At 46.6% G+C, this 21,100-nt stretch overlaps 1 protein-coding gene across 1 annotated transcript in view; it reads left to right on the forward strand.

Moving 5' to 3' along the window:
- Nucleotides 1–21,100, forward strand: part of PTPRB (protein tyrosine phosphatase receptor type B) — a 471,570-nt gene that overhangs the window by 18,097 nt on the left and 432,373 nt on the right. Inside the window, exon 2 of the mRNA XM_086921879.1 lies at nt 14,339–14,737. Within this exon, the coding sequence (XP_086778005.1) occupies nt 14,339–14,737 (399 nt within the window). The remainder of the gene's footprint in view (nt 1–14,338; nt 14,738–21,100) is intronic.

The raw sequence follows: 21,100 nt of genomic DNA on the forward strand, positions 1-21,100 counted from the left end.
AGGTGTGACAGAAAAGACACCACCAGACGGAAGCAAACCTTACTCCAGAAGTCGATCCTCGACCAAATCCATAACCTTATACCCAGGTGTTACCGCCCACCAGGCCTTAAAACTATCCCTGGGGTCTGATGGGCTTCTGCCTCCCTCCCAAGAGCAGATTGGCCTAAAAGCAGCCAATCTGACTTCAGGGGTGGCATAGAAAAAAAAGGATCCCATAGGGAACCATCCATTGCCCAGCGCGTAACTCCCCAACATCAAAAATGCCCTGGTAGGCTAGTTAGCTTCCACCCAATATCCCCCGTCCCCAGAGAGAAGATAGACATAAAAATGGCCAATCTGCTCTCTAGGGGTGGAGGGAGCTAATTATAAAAAAAAGTATTGCCCAAGGGGTCGCTCCCCAACAACAATAAAAAGCTCTGGTGGCCTATAGGTCTTCCACCCCTTCTCCCCCAGAGGGCAGATGGGCCTAAAAACAGCAGAACTGACCTCTCAGGGGGGTAGAATTATTTTTAAAAAAATATTCCCCATGTGAAGCAACCCTTTCCCAAGGGGCCGCTCCCCGCAAAAATGAAAAATCATTTTCCCCCTTAGGGCAGATCGGCCTAAAAACAGCTGAACCACCCTCTTAGCGGGGTAGAATTATAAAAAAAAAATATTCCAAAGGGGAGCAACCCTTTCCCAAGGGGTCGCTCCCCGCAAATATCCAAAAACATTATCCCTGTGCTTCAACCCACTCTGGGGGGCAGATTAGCTAAAGAAAATGGCCAACATAGCCCCCAGGAGGGCCGAAACATGAAGTGAGCGGCCCTTGCCCAAGGTGCCGCTCCCCAAACGACAACAAAATTCCTGGTGGTCAAGTAGTGGGGATTCCTGGTTCACGATCGCGGCCCCACCCGCGAACTTGAAGCAGGAATCCACTACAGGCAGACACAAGGAGAAAGGAACAACTCTTTCCTTTCCTGTGAGTGTTCTGAATTCAAAACTCCCCCACCCCACGGAGAAGGACTTAACCTGAAAGCGTCCTCTGAAAGCGTCCTCTCTCCTGAATGCGCTTTTGGTGAGACTGTGCTGTAGTAACATAGCGCTTTAGGACAGATTGTGCTATATTTGCATAGCGCTTTTGGTGAGACTGTGCTGTATTAACATAGCGCTTTAGGACAGATTGTGCTATATTTGCATAGCGCTTTTGGTGAGACTGTGCTGTATTAACATAGCGCTTTAGGACAGATTGTGCTTACTCGCTGTATTTCTGCTATTGTTACCCCTGTCTGCCTACCACTCGGACCCTCCATTTTGTTGTTGTTGACCTCCCCAGGCCCGCCCCTCAGCCACACTACCGCCTCCCTGCTGCCCCTCCCACCCACGTTCATCGAGCCTTCCTCTCCCCCAGCCTGATTGTGACCACCTGGACCAGCTCCAGTACGGCCGCTCCACCACGCTCCTCCTGTGCTTCAGCTGCGACGATCCCTGGTATCGCTGTAACGCACTAAAAACTAAACTGCTGCTGCATTTGTATTTTGGCGCCTCTGCTGATTACCTGGCTCTCTCTGCGCTTTTGGAATCATTATTGCCGCATTTGTAAAGCGCCTTTGGTCAGATTGTGCTATATTTGCATAGCGCTTTTGGTGAGACTGTGCTGTAGTAACATAGCGCTTTAGGACAGATTGTGCTATATTTGCATAGCGCTTTTGGTGAGACTGTGCTGTATTAACATAGCGCTTTAGGACAGATTGTGCTATATTTGCATAGCGCTTTTGGTGAGACTGTGCTGTATTAACATAGCGCTTTAGGACAGATTGTGCTTACTCGCTGTATTTCTGCTATTGTTACCCCTGTCTGCCTACCACTCGGACCCTCCATTTTGTTGTTGTTGACCTCCCCAGGCCCGCCCCTCAGCCACACTACCGCCTCCCTGCTGCCCCTCCCACCCACGTTCATCGAGCCTTCCTCTCCCCCAGCCTGATTGTGACCACCTGGACCAGCTCCAGTACGGCCGCTCCACCACGCTCCTCCTGTGCTTCAGCTGCGACGATCCCTGGTATCGCTGTAACGCACTAAAAACTAAACTGCTGCTGCATTTGTATTTTGGCGCCTCTGCTGATTACCTGGCTCTCTCTGCGCTTTTGGAATCATTATTGCCGCATTTGTAAAGCGCCTTTGGTCAGATTGTGATATATTTGCATAGCGCTTTTGGTGAGACTGTGCTGTAGTAACATAGCGCTTTAGGACAGATTGTGCTATATTTGCATAGCGCTTTTGGTGAGACTGTGCTGTATTAACATAGCGCTTTAGGACAGATTGTGCTATATTTGCATAGCGCTTTTGGTGAGACTGTGCTGTATTAACATAGCGCTTTAGGACAGATTGTGCTATATTTGCATAGCGCTTTTGGTGAGACTGTGCTGTATTAACATAGCGCTTTAGGACAGATTGTGCTTACTCGCTGTATTTCTGCTATTGTTACCCCTGTCTGCCTACCACTCGGACCCTCCATTTTGTTGTTGTTGACCTCCCCAGGCCCGCCCCTCAGCCACACTACCGCCTCCCTGCTGCCCCTCCCACCCACGTTCATCGAGCCTTCCTCTCCCCCAGCCTGATTGTGACCACCTGGACCAGCTCCAGTACGGCCGCTCCACCACGCTCCTCCTGTGCTTCAGCTGCGACGATCCCTGGTATCGCTGTAACGCACTAAAAACTAAACTGCTACTGCATTTGTATTTTGGCGCCTCTGCTGATTACCTGGCTCTCTCTGCGCTTTTGGAATCATTATTGCCGCATTTGTAAAGCGCCTTTGGTCAGATTGTGATATATTTGCATAGCGCTTTTGGTGAGACTGTGCTGTAGTAACATAGCGCTTTAGGACAGATTGTGCTATATTTGCATAGCGCTTTTGGTGAGACTGTGCTGTATTAACATAGCGCTTTAGGACAGATTGTGCTATATTTGCTTAGCGCTTTTGGTGAGACTGTGCTGTATTAACATATCGCTTTAGGACAGATTGTGCTTACTCGCTGTATTTCTGCTATTGTTACCCCTGTCTGCCTACCACTCGGACCCTCCATTTTGTTGTTGTTGACCTCCCCAGGCCCGCCCCTCAGCCACACTACCGCCTCCCTGCTGCCCCTCCCACGCTCCGCCCCCTCCACTGTCCATTAATGTCAGATGGTCCCACGCGCAGCGTCCACGCGCTACGGTCACGCCGAAGGTGCGCCAAAGGTAAGCCCGTCTACGCCCGTCCGCGCCTGGACCGCGCCCAGTGCCAGACCCCCTGCCCCTCACGCTCCCCAGCCCCCCCGCATTACCTATGATGCCGCCTCCCTCCTAGCCCTTGACCCCGGCCGCGCCCCCACCTGCGTCCAAGCCGCTCCTGGACACACCCATGGACCTTTATCATGCTACTACTGCAGATTCAGCGGAACCGAAAACATCTCCGCTACGACCACAACACAGATTCCTGACCCCAACCACCTACAATGCATCCTTCTCAACACCCGCTCGGTCCACAGGCATGCCATTGACCTTTGGAACCTACTAGACACCATCTCTCCTGACGTCGCCTTCCTAACGGAAACATGGATGAACGCTTCCTCCGCCCCTGACATCGCCATCGCTATCCCTGATGACTATAAGATCACACGCAAGGACCGCACTGACCACACAGGAGGAGAAATCGCTATTGTCCATAAGAAATCAATCCGCATCTCAACCAGCTCTGACGCCAACCTCGCCAACTCTGAACACCTCCACTTCCAGATCCACATCGACCCCAAGACCACACTCAGAGGCACCCTCCTCTACAGACCACCAGGACCCCGCGCAAAATTCAGTGAAGACATCACGGACTTCATCACCCCACACGCGCTCCCCTCCAAAGACTACATCCTCCTGGGAGACCTCAACTTCCACCTTGAGAAGATCAACGACCGCAACACCGCCACCCTCTTAGACAACCTCGCCAACCTCGGACTTCAACAACTAGTCACTTCCCCCACCCACATCGCAGGTCACACACTCGACCCCATCTTCACCTCCAGCAACCATGTCTCCTTCAGCCACACTACGGATCTCCTCTGGACTGACCACAGCTGCGTTCACTTCACCTACAACAAGCCGAAACCCATCATCCACCTCCAACCAACTCTACAAAGAAACTGGAACAAAATCACCACGGAGCAGATCTCCACATCACTCCTTCAAACCTCCCCAGCCCTCTCTTCTAACACCAACGAAGCCGCCTCCAACCTCACCCTTTGGTTATCCAACACCGCCGACACCTTAGCACCACTGAAAAAACGTCAACACAAACTTGGCATCAAGAAGGCCTCATGGTTCAACGATGACCTCAAGAAGTCCAAGAAACTGTGCCGATCCCTTGAAAAGGCCTGGAAAAAAGACCCATCCACCAGCACCAAGGACGCCTTCAAAAGCGCCATCCGTACTCACCACCAACTGATCCGAAAAGCCAAGAAAACAGCATTCAAGGATCGACTTGACAACAACGCCCACAATAGCAAGGAACTTTTCAACATCGTCAAGGAATTTTCCAACCCCTCGGCCAACTCCAACGACATCACCCCCTCTCAAACCCTCTGCGATTCCCTAGCCTCTTTTTTCCACAACAAGATTGCTGACATCCACAACAGCTTTGACAACCAACCCGGAAGCCAACCCACCCTACCATCAGCTGACCATCTTCCCCCCGTTAACACCCTTAACGCCTGGAACCCAATCTCCACTGAGGACACCATCCGCCTGATGAATTCCATCCACTCTGGATCCCCCACAGACCCATGCCCTCACCACATCTTCAACAAAGCAGACTCCGTCATAGCTCCGCACCTCCGAGACGTCATCAACTGCTCCTTCAACTCCGCTACCTTCCCAGAAAACTGGAAACACGCTGAACTCACCGCCCTTCTGAAAAAACCAACAGCAGACCCCACCGAACTCAAAAACTACCGCCCCATCTCGCTTCTTCCATTCCCGGCCAAAGTCATCGAGAAAGCTGTCAACAACCAGCTCGCCGCCTTCCTTGAAGCCAACAAATCACTCGACCCCTCACAATCTGGCTTCCGAACCAAACACAGCACTGAGACCGCCCTCATCGCAGCAACAGACGACATTCGAACTCTACTGGACAATGGAGACACAGTCGCCCTCATCCTCCTCGACCTCTCTGCAGCCTTCGACACAGTCTGCCACAGCACCCTGTTACAACGCCTCAGAAACATCGGAATCCAAGGAAAGGCACTGGAATGGATCACCTCGTTCCTCACCGGAAGAACCCAGAGAGTCCGCCTCCCACCATTCAAGTCCGAGGCCTCTGAAATCATCTGCGGCGTACCACAAGGATCCTCACTCAGTCCCACCCTCTTCAACGTATACATGAGCCCCCTCGCGGCTATCGCCCGCCAACACAACCTCAACATCATCTCTTACGCGGATGACACTCAACTGATACTATCTCTCACCAAGGACCCCAGCACCGCCAAAAATAACCTACACGAAGGAATGAAAGAAGTCGCCGAATGGATGAAACAAAGCCGTCTGAAACTGAACTCAGACAAAACAGAAGTCCTCATCTTAGGTACATCCCCCTCTGCATGGGACGACTCCTGGTGGCCGGAAGCCCTCGGAAATGCACCCATCCCGACAGACCATGCACGGAACCTTGGCGTCATCCTGGATTCGTCACTCTCAATGAACAGACAAGTCAGCGCCGTATCCTCTTCCTGCTTTAACATTCTTCGCATGCTCAGAAAAACATTTCGCTGGATCCCCACCGAAACAAGGAAAACAGTCACCCACGCTCTAGTCACGAGCCGACTGGACTATGGAAACACCCTCTACGCAGGTACTACCGCAAAACTCCAGAAGAAACTCCAACGAATCCAAAACGCCTCAGCCAGGCTCATACTAGACATCCCACGCAACGAACACATCTCTGGTCACCTTAAAGACCTCCACTGGCTACCCGTCAATAAAAGGATTACTTTCCGACTGCTTACCCACGCACACAAATCACTCTACGACATCGGACCAGATTGCCTCAACTCTCGACTGTCCTTCTACACCCCCTCCCGCCAACTTCGCTCTTCCAACCAAGCCTTCGCCACTGTACCTCGCATCAACAAGACCACCATGGGAGGCAGATCCTTCTCATACCTGGCTGCCAAAACATGGAACTCACTCCCCGCTTACCTTCGCCTCACCCAGAATCACCTAGCGTTCAGAAAGCAGCTTAAAACGTGGATATTTGACAAATAATCCTCCTCCCCTTCCTAAGCGCCTTGAAACCCTCTGGGTATGTAGTGCGCTATATAAATTTTATGACTTGACTTGACTTGACTTGCAAGCAAATGGCTTCAGGCACATATCCGGCACCATCTGATGATGTTGGAATGCCGTAAGTACGCAGAACGTCATTGGATAGCCGAGGCTTGGTCAGGGGTGGTAGCAGAAGCGCTTCTGCTGCCACCCCCAATGGAGGAATGTTCATTTAGCCTGGAGCCATCCGTGGCAAATGCCCACTGTGGCTAAGGACGGCTCCAAGCCCTCCGCAGCACGGATGGGGTGAAAGGTTAATGATACTTTTTTGTGGACCGAAACAAAGTATTCAAAATCATAACATGGTTTCCTTGATGGTGGCACAGTCCATTTCTGATGCACTGAAATGAGGACAGAGGAAGACAACAGAGACACCATTTTGTTTTCATGGTGGTAGTCAGCTCCAAATTATTATCAGCACGATAATACAAACTACATGGTTCACAGTTGTGCAGCTGTAAGTGAACATTAATCTGCATGCAGTCCACAAAGTATGAGCTGAACTCAACTGCACCGAATACAATGAGACCAATGTATTACACAAATACCAGGTGGTACTATGTTTGACGTGAGATCTGGACACAGTCGTGGCTTTGCAGTCTACATCATGTTGCAATTTGGGACTTCTTGTTTCACTTTTCACATTATAAATCTGGAACTACACACAAAAAGCCAGAACTGGCTGAGGGTGTCATTCAGGACTAGAACATGTAAATACTTTGTAGTTGTCTGTAAATACACCTGGATTCCCATATCTGCTTCTCACACCTATCTGAATGGCATTTCAGGCTTAGCACTGACGTCTACAGGAGTGGGCTCACATGCTGCCCCAGTGTGCGAAGTCTATGCAGTTCCTACAAACAGTCTATGATATCATCATCATTTAGTATGTATCGGTTCCACCTGGCTACCGGCATTCAGACTCTTTAAATGCACTCACACCGTCCACAACAAACCATCATTTCTGCTCATGAACAGATTTAGGCCTTAGTAAATTGTATTAAGAGACCACAATGTGTTTAGTGACATTTATCACCATATAGTGAAATTTGAATTGTTCAATTTCTTGGTACCACACAATGTGCAAATTGGGATACAGCATCCTCCATGTTGTGGGAAGAGTGGTATACTGTATGGCATGTTGTTTGCTGCCCACCCGGGGCAATAAAACTCTGAACTGCTTGTATGCTGCATTGGGGTTTGACCCTTCCCACTCAATACCCCCTCATGGGTTCCTAGATGCAGGGAAATCTATGGTTTTTAGATCCACCTTCCTCTTCCCTTGCAGGTGGCAACATTGCTTGGAAATCTGGAGTTTACCTCATGTTTAGGTCCTTCTAGTGCGAATTAATATGAAAACCTCTCACAGGACTAAAGTGGGTGAGAGAAAACTACTTCTTCCTCTCCTCTAATATTGGCATCTTGGATACTCTCAGACCAGCCGGGACTGGTATATTCCATCTTCCGCTGGAGCATGCCTATCCTAGATACAGTCTCTTCAACATAGGACGTCACTTGGCACATCCAGGCAGCTTAATGTATCTTAGCTGCCTTCACGCTGAATCTTCCTCCCATCACTTTCAAGGTCTCTCTCTGTGCCACCCCTTCTCCTTCGGGTGGCCACACACACAGCTGAAGGACTGCCAGGCACAGATGTTCTCAAGTGATCTGCCTGCATGTGATTATATTGTGTAGGAAGGGATGGACTGGCCACAACAACTGGCTGCACTTGTGCTAGTTTGCAACAGTGCTCCCACTGGCTGCCGAGCGTCACTGCACTCTTTGAAAAGGGCAATTGTTCTCATACCTCCAATACACATTAGACTCTTCAAACAAAATCCCTTGCACAATCAAAAATGCATTGCATATGGATCAGAGGGGCGCAGAATCATGGATCAGTGGGAGCGTCTGTTCCTAGGTGTCTTAAAGGCACAACTACTGTCAGGGAACTGAGCATGCTCTCAGCTGGAGGCTTTGAAGAGCACCCCAAGCATGGTGTGCTTAGGTCCTACCTACCTTATCTCGGTCATCAGGGTTTGCAGCCCTATTAGTGGCGTGCCGCAGCATGTTTTCAATTTACAGCCTATAAGATTACAGATAAGTCTTCGGGCCTGGGTTCCTCCTAATCCTGTCTTCCTAGTGTGTCTTCTGCCTCATGAAGAAAAACAGGAATCAAGATGGCCCCCGAGATCTGCCTGCTAGTTGTTCACACATGGAACTTGTGTCCATGAGTGTCCAGTCCAACCCACTCCATAATGAAGGTCTGCTCCAAGGACAATCATATTCCTCATGCCTTCAGCAACATAACAAGGGCCTACAGAGCTGCCTTCTGCCAACTTGCATGCTTTTGCCCCTGGACTCTTCCAGAGCATTCATGCATGCTCCTACATGAACTCTGCTACTTGACCATCTCCCTTAGAATACAGTCAAGCATTCCAGAATCAGCTAATGCACACCTGCATCACATTCACCACACATTCTTCCAGCTTCGCATAAGGAAGACGGCCATACACTTACCTTATCTGCTTTTAAGATTTGCTTTAAAATTCAAAGAACATACCCAGATCTATTAATCAAAACAGAACACTGTTCTTGCATTAAATAGGAGCCAGTTCCAACAGCACCAAACATGTATATCAGTTAATTAATAAAATGTTACATTTCAAAAACGTTAGCTGCTAAGTGGGGTACATAACTTACTCTTTTACTGAATTAAAGAAATGTTGCCTGATTACAAGTGGGCCTTGTTTTTGCGATTCCTGGGCAAATAACTGTTTGTGCAGGGATCGCAATTATAACTGCTGCCATGTTTAAGCAACCTGTATTTACCTGGTGCGATAAAATTCGCACCCTTCATTACATTTCATCAGGTCAAATCTGCTGGACATTAACAAGGGGAAAGGGTAGGTACTTGCCTAGAATGCAGATGTTGGTGGGTAATAAATTCCACTCCGCCGACAGAGTTCACGGACTTTTGGCCAGTCTGTGATACGATTGTAATATGGAGTTCGAGTCAGACTCCACCAACTGCCACTTGGTGGAGTTTTTTCTTGCTCGTGGCTCTCCAATGATGAGTTGGCAAGAGCAAGTGAGAATTGGCATCCACTAACTCAATGTTCGGGTGCAAGGAGGGTACCAGGTACAATTTTTGAGAAAGCTGCTGCTTGAGTAGAGAATCTATTTGAGCAGCAATAAATAAGCAGCACCCACTGGCACGCCACATGTTGGTGGTTGCGCAGACTTTGCAGTGCGCATCAAGCTCTTGGCGCTAAAAATCAGCATGAGCATCACGCGATGCCGATTTCCACCGGCTCGCGGAACTCCGCGGAATCTCGCAGAGTTTTCTTGTAACTCTGCGGAATTCACGGCGTGACACTCCGCATGACCCAAATTTAGTCTCCCAAAAATAGGATTATGCAATAATTATCTCACCGTAGGAGGCCTACTTGAAGTCAGCCCTTTGGAATCTTCTGCTTGTATCAGAAAGGGATTCAGAAAAGGGGGTGGTGATGAACAGAGTGTCTGAATTAAGCAGACCACTCTTACCCAGTCCAAAGATCAGGGCTTGATCCATCACCGTTATTTAGCTCACTGCACCATCCCAGCTCAGAACCTGGCTATATGCAAATTAGTCTGTCCCTGGCCCAGTGCATCATGGGAACAGGGCAGACCAAAGTAACAAGCCAATTCTTCACCGGAAAGGAGACAAGCTTCCGGGGACCGGTTTCTGGCATTTCAGCCGTCGTCGGCCCGGCTTGCTTGAATCCTGATGGTGCAGTGAGCAAGGGACTCATGTCTGAGTATACCCTGCCACGTTTATGGTGGACAAAATATTTAACAACAAGGGGTGGTGATGGACAGAGTTTCTGAATTAGACAGAATACTCTCACCCAGTCAAGAGATCAGGGCTAGATCCAACACTGTTTTTTAGCTCACTGCACCATCCCAGCTCAGAACCTGGCTATATGCAAATTAGTCTGTTCCTGTCCCAGTGCATGATGGGAACAGGGCAAACCAAACTACCAAGCCAATTCTTACACTGGGAAGGAAACAAGCTTCCGGGGACCGGTTTCTGGCATTTCAGCCGTCGTCAGCCCGGCTTGCTTGAATCCTGATGGTGCAATGAGCAAGGGACTCACATCTGAGTATACCCTATCACGCTTATGGTGGACAAAATATTTAACAACAAGGGGTGGTGATGGACAGAGTTTCTGAATTAAGCAGAATACTCTCACCCAGTCAAGAGATCAGGGCTAGATCCAACACCGTTTTTTTAGCTCACTGCACCATCCCAGCTCAGAACCTGGCTATATGCAAATTAGTCTGTTCCTGTCCCAGTGCATGATGGGAACAGGGAAAACCAAACTACCAAACCAATTCTTACACTGGGAAGGAAACAAGCTTCCGGGGACCGGTTTCTGGCATTTCAGCCGTCGTCGGCCCAGCTTGCTTGAATCCTGATGGTGCAATGAGCAAGGGACTCACATCTGAGTATACCCCTCCACGCTTATGGTGGACAAAATATTTAACAACAAGGGGTGGTGATGGACAGAGTTTCTGAATTAAGCATAATACTCTCACCCAGTCAAGAGATCAGGGCTAGATCCAACAACGTTTTTTAGCTCACTGCACCATCCCAGCTCAGAACCTGGCTATATGCAAATTAGTCTGTTCCTGTCCCAGTTCATGATGGGAACAGGGCAGACCAAAGTAACAAGCCAATTCTTCACCGGAAAGGAGACAAGCTTCCGGGGACCGGTTTCTGGCATTTCAGCCGTCGTCGGCCCGGCTTGCTTGAATCCTGATGGTGCAATGAGCAAGGGACTCACATCTGAGTATACCCCTCCACGCTTATGGTGGACAAAATATTTAACAACAAGGGGTGGTGATGGACAGAGTTTCTGAATTAAGCAGAATACTCTCACCCAGTCAAGAGATCAGGGCTAGATCCTACACCGTTTTTTAGCTCACTGCACCATCCCAGCTCAGAACCTGGCTATATGCAAATTAGTCTGTTCCTGTCCCAGTGCATGATGGGAACAGGGCAGACCAAAGTAACAAGCCAATTCTTCACCGGAAAGGAGACAAGCTTCCGGGGACCGGTTTCTGGCATTTCAGCCGTCGTCGGCCCGGCTTGCTTGAATCCTGATGGTGCAGTGAGCAAGGGACTCATGTCTGAGTATACCCTGCCACGCTTATGGTGGACAAAATATTTAACAACAAGGGGTGGTGATGGACAGAGTTTCTGAATTAGGCAGAATACTCTCACCCAGTCAAGAGATCAGGGCTAGATCCAACACTGTTTTTTAGCTCACTGCACCATCCCAGCTCAGAACCTGGCTATATGCAAATTAGTCTGTTCCTGTCCCAGTGCATGATGGGAACAGGGCAAACCAAACTACCAAGCCAATTCTTACACTGGGAAGGAAACAAGCTTCCGGGGACCGGTTTCTGGCATTTCAGCCGTCGTCGGCCCGGCTTGCTTGAATCCTGATGGTGCAATGAGCAAGGGACTCACATCTGAGTATACCCTTCCACGCTTATGGTGGACAAAATATTTAACAACAAGGGGTGGTGATGGACAGAGTTTCTGAATTAAGCAGAATACTCTCACCCGGTCAAGAGATCAGGGCTAGATCCAACAACGTTTTTTAGCTCACTGCACCATCCCAGCTCAGAACCTGGCTATATGCAAATTAGTCTGTTCCTGTCCCAGTGCATGATGGGAACAGGGAAAACCAAACTACCAAACCAATTCTTACACTGGGAAGGAAACAAGCTTCCGGGGACCGGTTTCTGGCATTTCAGCCGTCGTCGGCCCAGCTTGCTTGAATCCTGATGGTGCAATGAGCAAGGGACTCACATCTGAGTATACCCCTCCACGCTTATGGTGGACAAAATATTTAACAACAAGAGGTGGTGATGGACAGAGTTTCTGAATTAAGCAGAATACTCTCACCCAGTCAAGAGATCAGGGCTAGATCCAACACCGTTTTTTAGCTCACTGCACCATCCCAGCTCAGAACCTGGCTATATGCAAATTAGTCTGTTCCTGTCCCAGTGCATGATGGGAACAGGGCAAACCAAACTACCAAGCCAATTCTTACACTGGGAAGGAAACAAGCTTCCGGGGACCGGTTTCTGGCATTTCAGCCGTCGTCGGCCCGGCTTGCTTGAATCCTGATGGTGCAATGAGCAAGGGACTCACATCTGAGTATACCCTTCCACGCTTATGGTGGACAAAATATTTAACAACAAGGGATGGTGATGGACAGAGGTTCTGAATTAAGCAGAATACTCTCACCCAGTCAAGAGATTAGGGCTAGATCCAACTCCGTTTTTTAGCTCACTGCACCATCCCAGCTCAGAACCTGGCTATATGCAAATTAGTCTGTTCCTGTCCCAGTGCATGATGGGAACAGGGCAAACCAAACTACCAAGCCAATTCTTACACTGGGAAGGAAACAAGCTTCCGGGGACCGGTTTCTGGCATTTCAGCCGTCGTCGGCCCGGCTTGCTTGAATCCTGATGGTGCAATGAGCAAGGGACTCACATCTGAGTATACCCTTCCACGCTTATGGTGGACAAAATATTTAACAACAAGGGGTGGTGATGGACAGAGTTTCTGAATTAAGCAGAATACTCTCACCCAGTCAAGAGATCAGGGCTAGATCCAACACCGTTTTTTAGCTCACTGCACCATCCCAGCTCAGAACCTGGCTATATGCAAATTAGGTGTATTCTGCTTAATTCTGGGAGCTGGGATGGTGCAGTGAGCTAAAAAACGGTGTTGGATCTAGCCCTGATCTCTTGACTGGGTGAGAGTATTCTGCTTAATTCAGAAACTCTGTCCATCACCACCCCTTGTTGTTAAATATTTTGTCCACCATAAGCGTGGAAGGGTATACTCAGATGTGAGTCCCTTGCTCATTGCACCATCAGGATTCAAGCAAGCCGGGCCGACGACGGCTGAAATGCCAGAAACCGGTCCCCGGAAGCTTATTTCCTTCCCAGTGTAAGAATTGGCTTGGTAGTTTGGTTTGCCCTGTTCCCATCGTGCACTGGGACAGGAACAGACTAATTTGCATATAGCCAGGCTCTGAGCTGGGATGGTGAAGTGAGCTAAAAAACGGTGTTGGATCTAGCCCTGATCTCTTGACTGGGTGAGAGCATTCTGCTTAATTCAGAAACTCTGTCCATCACCACCCCTTGTTGTTAAATATTTTGTCCACCATAAGCGTGGAAGGGTATACTCAGATGTAAGTCCCTTGCTCATTGCACCATCAGGATTCAAGCAAGCCGGGCCGAAGACGGCTGAAATGCCAGAAACCGGTCCCCGGAAGCTTGTTTCCTTCCCAGTGTAAGAATTGGCTTGGTAGTTTGGTTTGCCCTGTTTCCATCATGCACTGGGACAGGAACAGACTAATTTGCATATAGCCAGGTTCTGAGCTGGGATGGTGCAGTAAGCTAAAAAACGGTGTTGGATCTAGCCCTGATCGCTTGACTGGGTGAAAGTATTCTGCTTAATTCAGAAACTCTGTCCATCACCACCACTTGTTGTTAAATATTTTGTCTACCATAAGCGTGGAAGGGTATACTCAGATGTGAGTCCCTTGCTCATTGCACCATCAGGATTCAAGCAAGCCGGGCCGACGACGGCTGAAATGCCAGAAACCGGTCCCCGGAAGCTTGTTTCCTTCCCAGTGTAAGAATTGGCTTGGTAGTTTGGTTTGCCTTGTTCCCATCATGCACTGGGACAGGAACAGACTAATTTGCATATAGCCAGGTTCTGAGCTGGGATGGTGCAGTGAGCTAAAAAACGGTGTTGGATCTAGCCCTGATCTCTTGACTGGGTGAGAGTATTCTGCTTAATTCAGAAACTCTGTCCATCACCACCCCTTGTTGTATCAGAAAGGGAGCATGCCTGATGACAATGTGTAGTAGAGTTTGGATATTTTTATTATAGAGGGCATGGGATTTTTTTTGATATGTAATGTTTTTTATCTTTCAGAGGGATTTCTAATCGTCCACGTCCAGAAACAACAGTGCATCCTTGGAAGTAAGGTGGTAGTGAGTGTGGGCATATGCAACGTGACCAGCCAGAACCAGCAGTGGATGTGGACGGAGGATGAGAAACTGCTCCACGTGAGGTCAGCCCAGTGCTTGGGTATCTCCAACTCCTCTGCCAAGCACTCACGCCCTGCCATCTTCACCAACTGCTCCGAAGCACCCAGATGGTCCTGCCATGATAGCGATGGTCTACTGGAGGTGGCTGGCAGCTCTCTGTTTCTCAAGAAACAGGGACCCAGAGTGGTGGTAAAGATGGACAAGAAGTACCCCAACAGGTGGAAGAAGGTAGAAGTGAATGAGAAGGGAGAACCAGCGTATCAAAGTTTGTGCCCAAAAAAAGGTGAGTCAGTCCTGCTGTACACCTAATTGATAACTTTTTTATATTTATGAAATCACAACCCTTACAAAATTGAGTTTTCAAAGTACACACACCATTTTAGGTAAATCAGTCATAAGATTAATGCTTTATAATTCACTCATCTTGCTGGGGTTGACCATAGCTGGTGCTTCATGTGCAGGACCATATATGGTACCCCATGCTTGGTACGAGAGAGGGTTTGCTACCCGGCTTGTCCCTTATGATTTGAAGTTTGCTGCCTCCTCCCTGCTTTGCACTGGAGTTGGGATACTGTGCAGTCCCCACTTTATAGTTGGGCACCATGCATAGTGTAGACCTATTCAGGCTCGCCACCCTGGCTCTAAGGAGAGTGAGAAAGCACTCATGGGCATGTTTTGGAGGTGAAGCAATTTCACATTTGTTAATGGACCCAGGAGCCTCATTTTCTTGATTGAGCCAATCACACAGCACATGGGAGCATGTCGGAGTGGAAGTGGGAGGACAAAACCTCAGACACTCATGGCAGAGGGAGCACTCCTCTGAGGGTGAGAACAAACACATCAATGCACAAAAAAGCAGAAGATAAGCCCCAGACATTAGTCTTCCACTTGGGTGAGGATGCTGTGTGGTCTTCTAGGAATGAGCTGAGATAGCAGATGAAGGTGGCAGGTATGAAGTTATAAAAAGTCTCACCTCCTTCTTCATCACTCCCATCACCACTCATGCAACCTATGCCAGTGCTGCCTGTACCGGTAGTCCTGCTCCAGATGCTTTCTTTTCAAGAGGAAGCCGATTTGACAATGAGGCAAAGGCCCAAACTGGTTTCCGTCTCTAAGTATATGTGGTGGTGCGCCACCTTTACCAGAACCGCCTGCCTCCGCCAGCGTACTCCTGGCGGGTATGAGTATGTTTTTATTTGTGTTTATTTTATTTTGCTTTGTTCTAAAGCACACTCCACCATTTGGTGTCAGCAGACTTTACATTGGAGCAGAACTGTGGAGTCGGACTGTCTCATGTTATATAACATCATGGTGTTAACATTGAGAACAGACGAGTGAAGACAGAATGGTTTGTTTACATTTATGTATGAGCCAGAGGTTCCTTTACAGTCGTACCGCGCATACAGACAGCACTAAGGATGGATCGGGCAAGATTGTTGAGAGGGCATTCGGTGGAAAGAGAGGAGACTTGGAGGCATCATGGGAGTGTATTTTAGCAGAGTTTTGGGAGAGAAAAAGAAGGTGAAAAGCGGGTCGATGAGGTTCGAGGGGGATCATAGGGCATATTTAAGTGGAGCCAGACAAGGGGAAAAGAAGGAGGTGGCAGAAAAAGATGTAGAGGAGCAAGGGTGAAGGGACAGAGCAGAGAGCAGGGGAAAGCATGTGTAGAGTGGGAAGAGGAAGAACGAAGCAGAAAAGTGAAGAGAGGAGATATTTTGGGAAGGAGAGTGGAAGGACAGCAAGGACAGAAATGAGATGGAGAGAAGGGCAGGGGTCAAGGGTGGTTTGAAATACAAAGTATGGAAGAGAAAGAATGGAAGGTGGCAGAGGGTCTGAGTCATTGTTGGCTTCTAGTTCATGTATTCCTTTATTTTATTTTGTGTTGTGAAATATCGTTAGGTCATCTTGACTTCTCATTTGATAGAGAGAAGTAGCTGCTCTAGAAAATGTTTGAAATATGTTTCTCGTCCTTTATATTCAAGTTGGAGAATGTCTTTGCTTCTAGTTGCTTGTTTTCACTGGATAGCCTAAAATGGATCTTAGGTAATATGGCTGGGCGTAGTGAATGACTTTGTTTGATAGACAGGGCTCTTTGAATTTGATTCTGGCCTGTAGTGGGAACCAGTATATCACTTTCAGAACAGGAGTGATAAGGTAGAATTCTTTTCCAGAAACGATTTAAGATGCAGACTGTAAGGTGGTGGTGTGAGGGAAGAGTGTGAATTTGGACACGCCTTTCTGGGTGGCATTAACACAGTTGTTACAAGAGAAAACTAAGGCGCAGCCCATACATGATGAGACAAAGATGGTTATATATATGATATAATATAAGGCTGTTGAGGAAGCTGCACAGTTTAGATTAATCCTGTAGAAGCTAGTATTTCCTTAAAAAAGCTTGATTCCGAATTCCCTCCTGTTGTTGTTATGGATAATTTCGGAGTAAGTGATCTTGTTGACAGAGGACAGATCTCCATTAGGCAGATTCCAGTAAACAAAATGATGGACTCTGCTTCATAGAAATATAATATTGCCATATTTACCCCTGCTTGCCGGTGTTTATGTTGCTTTGTTCAACATTTTCAACCACTTTAGGAAGGAGTTCCATTCTTGAGTATCGAGAAGTAGCTCTTCCACTGAGATCTAATTGTGCATTTACATTTCTACAAGGCTTCCATTTCATCGTGAAGTAATTGCAGTCAGTGAATACCCGCTGGAGTCTGCCTCTCAATTGCTGTGAAGCTGAGAATATCCTATGACGACTGATACATCCCGACAGTCTCTGCAGCTCAAGGACCTGGAAACAAAGTTAGGGAAAATAAGTTTTAGAGACACTGCAATTGTTTCGAGCATATCTCGTATGACTTGTGACGCTCCACGGGGCACCTTTAAATATTGGAAGATCTGCATATTTGAATCAGCATTGGGCAATACTCACCAGTTAGCTTCAATCTCCCTCAATCCACTCCCAGCCCCTATAATGGTGAAAACGTTGCCCTGAACAGTTCCTGTTAATGCAGGTTCCCGTGTCGGTGTCACCCAATAATGACAACTGACCTTGGGGACACTCTTATCTGCTATGCTTAGGATTATGTAATAATGGCAGGCATATATGCACTCCCCCGGATATCAGCTGTACCCCAGACGCACCCAGTTGTAGTGCAGTTGAAATAGGCATTCAGATACGAGCATGCTGCTCCGAAAAAAGGTAAAGAAAACGAGGATATATAAACATTTATCAAAAGATGCGTTCAACAAAGCTATTGGAACAAGGAAACAGCATCGCATAGCAGCTAGAAGTATACTGCAAACCACTTATTCTAAAACAAACATAACTAACGTTTAAAGCTGTGTAAGTGCTGTAAAATAATTACAGTGTCTGGTACTTGAACAGATGGACAGAATAAGACAGAGAAGAAATACAGAGAGTCAGCAACGTCTACTGCTTAACATGCTGATGACCTTTCAGAAGACCTGAAGCTTGACCCCAAACATTCTGAGAAACCGTTCCAATGAATGCCAGTTCTCGAATTGACTTTGTATCACTATACAAAATACATGGAATTATTGTACGAGCTAATAACCCATTGTTGTTCACAAAGTGAAACGAGCTGGATTGTGACAGCCTACATCTAGTTAACATGGATATTGCTCAGAGTAAAGTGATCTAAATATTCTGATATCCTGTTAAGTTACTTATTTTTGATCTTGTATTCAAATATTATTAATTTGAAACAGACCCTTGTATTATGTTCCCAGATGTTTGTAATCAATAGTGTTCTAGGAAACAAAAAGGATTTCCAATAATGATATGTGTTGTCAACTGTCAAAGCTGTGTTTATCATAAAAAGCATATATTTAAATAGGTGTGCCCAAAGAACAGCAAAGCAAGGTTCAGACTTCTTTTTAGATGGGTAATAATTTGCTCAAGCAGTATTGCTGCATTTTTCACCAAGACATTGTGAATCTCACCTGTTAATTTACTGGCTATTACTTCAAATTTCACGTAAAATATATAGTCAGGGTGATTGATAGTAAGAATGTGGGTTTTATGAATGTTTCATTTGTATTTTGTAGGGAAACCAAATGTTTTGCCATTATAAACACAGATTGTATTGGTTTATTTGGATAGAGGGAAAATGTAGGTAGCTCTGTGGAAAAAGCAGTAAATCGAAAAGCATTGTCAGATGATAAAGTTACATTAATTCTCCCCCTGTAAGAATCAATATAATGTAGACTACTGCATACCACGATTGTGGATTATTCCAATAAACTGCTTAACATGTACAAATGAACCCAAATCTCAACATAAGAGCCCACAGAGAAGTTAACATTCCCTTGATCGAAGTCTTCTATGCTTCGAGCAAGCAAAGCGGATTCCACAATTTTAGTAATTCTGCATTTCATGGTTAGGTATAATAATATAGTGTGGATCAGGAGAGAGAAGTTTTGAGTTATGTGATTAAAATAGAAATCCAGTAATGTGATGCACACAACCAACATATTTGAATTTTCCCTGAAAGACAGAGGTATTTAAGAGTGCAGAGACTGGGCAACAGATGAATATGTACTATGGCCCTACAGTGGACACATTACATGGATGGCTTCTATATAATTGGATGGCATCTTGATGAGTCAGGCTGGAGTATATTTTCCTGCCATCTATCCGGCGAGAAGTAACCCAGTTATGGAAAGAATGGGGCATCCAGAGAGAGCCACCAGTTACATGCTGTTCATCCTGCCCAAATGGGCAGGCCTGGTGGGGGCACACTGTAATGTGGACATGCCCTGCAGAAGCTTCAGCCACCACTAATCTCAGCTGTCTTCCCTTCACAGCTGTAATATTTTAATTTACTAGCATATTTGTAATCCTTTTTTAAAGTAATATGCAAAAAGCCAGTAAGATGTTTTACATAATAAAGTGAAGCAAGTTCTGTACATCTAAGCACCAATATATCTCACAACTAAAATGCAACCTAGTTTTCGGTTTAGTTTTAAGGGTAGATTAAACTATTCTGACTCTTGACCATTGTCTAACGTCTTTGTTCACGAGCTCAAGAATGTAGACATTACACCTGGCTAATAGGCACTATTCATTTGCAAAGCTTATCATGCAAGAGTTCATCGCAGTGCTACATGTAAAATATGTTTCATACCCTTCTTCTGAACCATAATAAATATTTCTTAGATGAATATTCTGCATTTATTTTCGAAGTTTTTAACCCATAGGGACTTTGATTTGGAGCAGGAGTTTACTGTGGATGATGAGCATTGAGGTACAGTGGACGTAGAAGGGACATGAGTTCTTATTGAAGAAGCCAAGTGTCCTGACAGTGGTTAACCAGGGTGATATTCTTGGCGGGTCACATAGGTGTGGCTGGTTTAATGCCCTAAATGTTTGCTTGAGGCATACATATTTATGTGGTTGATGTGATTGAAAGGTCAGACTGAGCTAACTTTATAAAAATAAACAAATATGTCTAAACAGAAGGGGAACAAAAACCCAATTGGCACTAAATTGATACCTACCTTGTTAACGCAGTAAATGTGCTTAATGATAAAATAGTCCAAGCAGATCGCGACTTTCTTTGGGTGTAGGTAGTATGCCCGTGTTACCCCTTTCTCCCCAGTCGGAACTCCAAGGAGATGGCACAGAGTATATCATTCGGGATCCCCCTTCCCCTGAGATTACAGAACACATACTAGCAATACAGGGTGATATACACAGTTTAGCCAACAGTAAGTCCCCAGCACACCAGGCTACAAGGGCATGTAGAAAGATACAAACTAAACGGGGCACAAACAATATAGGTAAAGGACCCAAAACCACCTCCTTGCCCAGTACAGTAGAACTAACAGGTTGCAATGGCAAAGGGATCTTGAATGATATACAATTTGACCAAATATTACATACATTGGTTACCATAATTGAAAGCATATTTCAACCACTCAATGAAAAAATTGATCATTTGAACAGTGAGGTTACCAGATTGAGTGGTGAAATATCTATTCAAAATGGACTAATAAAAGCATGCCAGGAATCTAAGGGGGTAGGTTCTAACATAGCCAGAAATGAAATCACGGAAATACTTCCGCCAGTGGCTGTAGGACGAAGAGAGGGGGATAATGTAACCTTAGCGGCACAAAGTAAGCAACCAGTCAGTAGCAAAAAGAAAACTACGAGTATTGAACCCGGGAGGGAAACGATCAACCCCGAACTTAAACGTAGTCATACCATCCACCTACCGCCTGACTGTGCGCCGTATGTGGCAGTCTTAACTAATGTACCCCTGCTGAACCAAACCAGGTTGAAACCCATGATTCTCTTAAAAATAAATCAGTATACTGGTTGAATCACCATTGTGGGTTCCCTGTGAATTATTCAGACCAGGTCCTCACAACGAGAAGGGTTAACTGGATAGGAAACTCAAATAAAAACATTAGGGGTGATTGCATTATCATTAATTTTAAAAACCCCCACCTCACTACTTCTTCCCTAATGAGAGCGACATCATTACCTTATACCCAGCAAAGTATCAACTTACGCCCACTTTATTTTTATAGCCATCTAACAGTCCAACCTATTGATAGAATAAATAGAGATACATTCACAAATAGTAGGCCCCAGAAAATTCTCCCTGTTCCTGGA

This window comes from Lissotriton vulgaris, chromosome 1_1 (genome assembly GCF_964263255.1).
Source record: "Lissotriton vulgaris chromosome 1_1, aLisVul1.2, whole genome shotgun sequence".
NCBI lineage: Eukaryota > Metazoa > Chordata > Amphibia > Caudata > Salamandridae > Lissotriton > Lissotriton vulgaris.